This window comes from Lactuca sativa, chromosome 6 (assembly GCF_002870075.4).
Source record: "Lactuca sativa cultivar Salinas chromosome 6, Lsat_Salinas_v11, whole genome shotgun sequence".
Taxonomy (NCBI): Eukaryota; Viridiplantae; Streptophyta; class Magnoliopsida; order Asterales; family Asteraceae; genus Lactuca; species Lactuca sativa.
The window spans coordinates 62,684,009-62,687,791 of record NC_056628.2 but is presented as its reverse complement, the minus strand read 5'-3'; the positions used below and the strand labels follow the sequence as shown (position 1 = coordinate 62,687,791).

The 3,783-nt window shown below is 30.6% G+C and overlaps 1 protein-coding gene across 1 annotated transcript; it reads right to left on the bottom strand.

Moving 5' to 3' along the window:
• Window positions 1-866: 866 nt before the first annotated feature.
• On the bottom strand, window positions 867-2,627 carry LOC111897773 (vacuolar protein sorting-associated protein 24 homolog 1). The gene is made up of 6 exons (XM_023893726.3): window positions 2,292-2,627; window positions 2,089-2,165; window positions 1,746-1,848; window positions 1,475-1,596; window positions 1,204-1,395; window positions 867-1,106 (listed from the first exon to the last, which is right to left on the bottom strand). The coding sequence occupies exons 1-6, from the start codon at window positions 2,401-2,403 to the stop codon at window positions 1,038-1,040; spliced, it is 675 nt and encodes a 224-aa protein (XP_023749494.1). The 5' UTR covers window positions 2,404-2,627; the 3' UTR covers window positions 867-1,037.
• Window positions 2,628-3,783: the final 1,156 nt, after the last annotated feature.

Genomic DNA, 3,783 nt, shown 5'->3' with positions numbered 1-3,783 from the left:
CGTGGCATTTCCTTGTTGTGGAAAAATTACTATATATTTTACATAGTTTGTATCCCTTTTCATTTTACATTGCGTAGAAATAAACTCAATTTTCTAGTTTTAGAGGGTGTTTGGAAAATAAACTTATTAGCTTATTAAAAGTTCCAACATGAAAATGACTTATAGTGGTGGGAAACTGCTAATAAGCTAATTTTTTTCATAAATTACATTACTCTAATTTATAAGCTAATAAGCTAATAAACAATAATTCTTTTTCTAGATGCCCCAATAATGGATGCCATATTTTGAAATACGAAAACAAAAAAATAAAAATTGATAATAAGTTGATATTATGGAATATGAATATTACAAGAATATCGGACAAATGAATACAATTAAATATGGTTTTAGGAGGCATGGTGAAAGCAACGTAACAAACACCTATTATATCAAGCCTAGAAAGGCAACAATGCCATTTTAGGCAAATATAAAAGAATACACAATTAGTTTGAATTCTAAATTAGAAAATATGATTTTCAAACCCATTGTTTCGCACAATTAATTTGAGTTATAAATTGGATAACGGATTTTCATGCCCACCTTTAGGCTTTGTCGTCTTTGCTCAAATTATATACCATTAAAGTTAACGGATTAAGGTGCTACATTAGTACTTAATGGATTTTATGGTGACATGGTATGCTCTAGTGAGCTATATGCAATGTTTTGTTTTGACTATGTTTACTATAAATTGCCTTTAATTCTTTTCTTTTTTTCTTTTTTTCCATTTTACAAGTGTATCTATATACTTTCACTATGTTTGCGAAAAAAAAATTGCATTGGGCCATGTTTGAGTTCTTAATGCCCCTTCATCTTATCACTATGCAATATCTTCACAAAGGGTTTGTGATATAACTATATGCTGCTATTTTGTTCAAACAACAAATAACAAGAAATTACAAAACTTCATAAATAACAAGGTGTGAACATAATAATATATTTTCCACACGATTGCAATCATTTCAAATATAATACAAATCGACTCACAAATTAATACCAAATCATGATCTTACTTTAGCAAGTCGCGCCCTTATTTCTTCCATCTCTTCCTCATCATCAACACCCTCATCCTACAAAATTCAAATCAAATGTTTATTATTATTCATAACAACAATATCATAAGTTCATAAACAAAAGAAAAAAGAAAAATGTAGCAAAAAAAACTACCTCTGCTTCTTCATTTGACTTAGCAGGTTGCTTTAACCTCTCTTTCCTTACAGCTTCTGGAAGCTCTGCAGCAGTCTCACCAGCTATAGCAGTTAAGACCTTATCAACTTCTTCATCAATCTCATCTTCCAAGTCTTCTGAATCTAGTGCTGAGTCAACAGCATCGTTGACCATTTCTTCAATTACACCAGCCTGGAATAACATAATGTGATTCAACAGAATATGTGAAAATAAATGGAAATTATAGAAAATGTTCAAATAATTTAAGTACCTTGGTCATTTCTTTGTTGAATTCTTGCATTGTGATTGCCATTTCGGGAGCTTTCATTAGGTTATTGACAATTTTCATCACTTCAGCACTCTTGGAAAGATGCCCCACAGTTCGTGCAATAGCTGAAAAAAGTTAACTTTAATGAAAAAAGATTGAATTTTGTGCAATAAAGTATAAAACCCAAAAGGAATTTGGAATTTTTCTTGAGATAAACCGTTTGTGTTTAAAAGAATTGACATTAATCAACAGATGAAGATTAGGTAGAACTTACCAACGCTTTCGCCTAGATGCATTGATATTGAATTCAATTGAGCTTTGTTTTCATAGAGGCGATTCACAGTTCTTCTTGATTGCACAATCTCTTTAGCAAGTGACTGAGGTGAAGTTAACATGGGGAAAAGAAGTAAATCAGTATGAAAGAATTGATCCATAGCATCTGATAATGTACAGCAGTAGCGAAAAAGAAGGCTTCAGACATTCAATCTTAAAAGACAGTTCTTCACAACTGAAGCAATTCCAATTTGAAAACGAAAACTAATAGATCGATTAAGTATTTTGGAATCGGATCAATGTTTACTGATAGAATCACGAGCAATCAAGTGTATAGTTAATACCTTAGCAGAACCCATATCGTTTCTCTTAGCAGCTTCTCGGATTGCTTTCTGAACGTTTTTCTCTTCTCTCTGTATATCTAACAAAAAACCCCAATAACGTATCAATATCAAACGCTCGTAAACTCAACAATTGCAGTTTTCAGATCACAATAAACAAAAATTACACAATTTTCTCTATAAAAAGATGAATAAGTTAGCTTTACCACGGATCTGGCGGTCGATGTTGCGACACTCATGGCGGAGACGGCGTTGCCAATCGCGTAAGAGCAATTGCGGATTAGGTTTTGGTTTTATTATGTTCATGACTTTCTCCATCTTCTTCGACAACTAAATCCTCTAGAGGTTTTAGGTAAAGGCTTTAAGAAGTGAAATTGATGAACGTGAAAGACGAAATTGTGATCTTGTAAGCTCTTGATGGCTAGTAATGGAGTTGATTGTCTGCGGAAGATCAAGTTTGATTTGGGGAAGAAGAAAGTTTCCTTGAGATTCTCCAACGCGCTTTTATCTTATTCCTAGTGTTAGTGCATCCCAAAATTTCTTTGATGATATTTGCATTTGGTGGGATTTAATATTTTTATTAAATTTTAGTGTCAAATTAAGGTTCTGGATAATTTGTTTATTGTGTTTAATAAAGTTTTTAACCCTTGGTAATATGAAAAGTGATCATAATATTAAATGATTTGAGTTTTTAAAGTATTAGTGAAGTGGTTTCACCATCTTCAACCTAATCTTTGCCTTTTTTACAATAAAATAAAGTAAAAATATACAAGTTGTATACATATATCCAAATATACTCTAATTTTTACATCATTTAGCACGTTAAAAAGGCAATGTTTTAAAAACCGGTTTTTTAATTGAACCGGTATGATGACCGGTTCCCGGTTCAACTGGTTCCCGGTTTGACCGTCAAATGAACCGGTTTCTATATTTCATGTTTTTTCCTATTTTTCTACACATACATACATATATAAATTATGAATTTAATGTTTACAAGTTCAAACATTAAAAAAAACATATAAAAATAAGTTGTAGATAAATCCAAATACATTAAAATAACACATAACCATAAGTTTTAGTGTTTTACATCAATTCATATACATCAAAAAGAAAATAGAGTATAATACCGAAACTAAATATGGTTTTGGATTAATAAAAACACATCAAAAAACTTTATAACATTTACCATATATGTTTTTATTTTGAGAAACCTAAATAGATATGAAAATAAATCACCAATGTTTATGATGTAATTGGTTCTTTTTCATGTTTTTTATTCGGTTTAACCGGTTCAACCGGTTTATTTTGACCGGTTCAACCGGGTTTTTTTAAAAACCGGCCGATTCAATCCGGTTTAAAAATCAATGTAAAACCGGTGATAACTGAACCGCTTCCTTCCCCAGTTCCCGGTCCAACCGGTTCGACCGGCCGGTTCAAACCGGTTTTTAAAACAATATAAAATGGTAATTTTTAAATATTTATTCTATTAGTTAGTTTTTAATTAAAAGTAATTTTTATTATCTTTTTATACGCAATGTTTTATTGGAATATTGTAAATATATTGTTATTAATAAAATATATTATTTTGTTTTAATATTTCAAAATGTATTTAAATTTTATATGAATTGGATATATAAAAATATCATGTCCATTATATTTTTTTAAAGGTCCAACCCATTTGGACACAATGCAAATGTT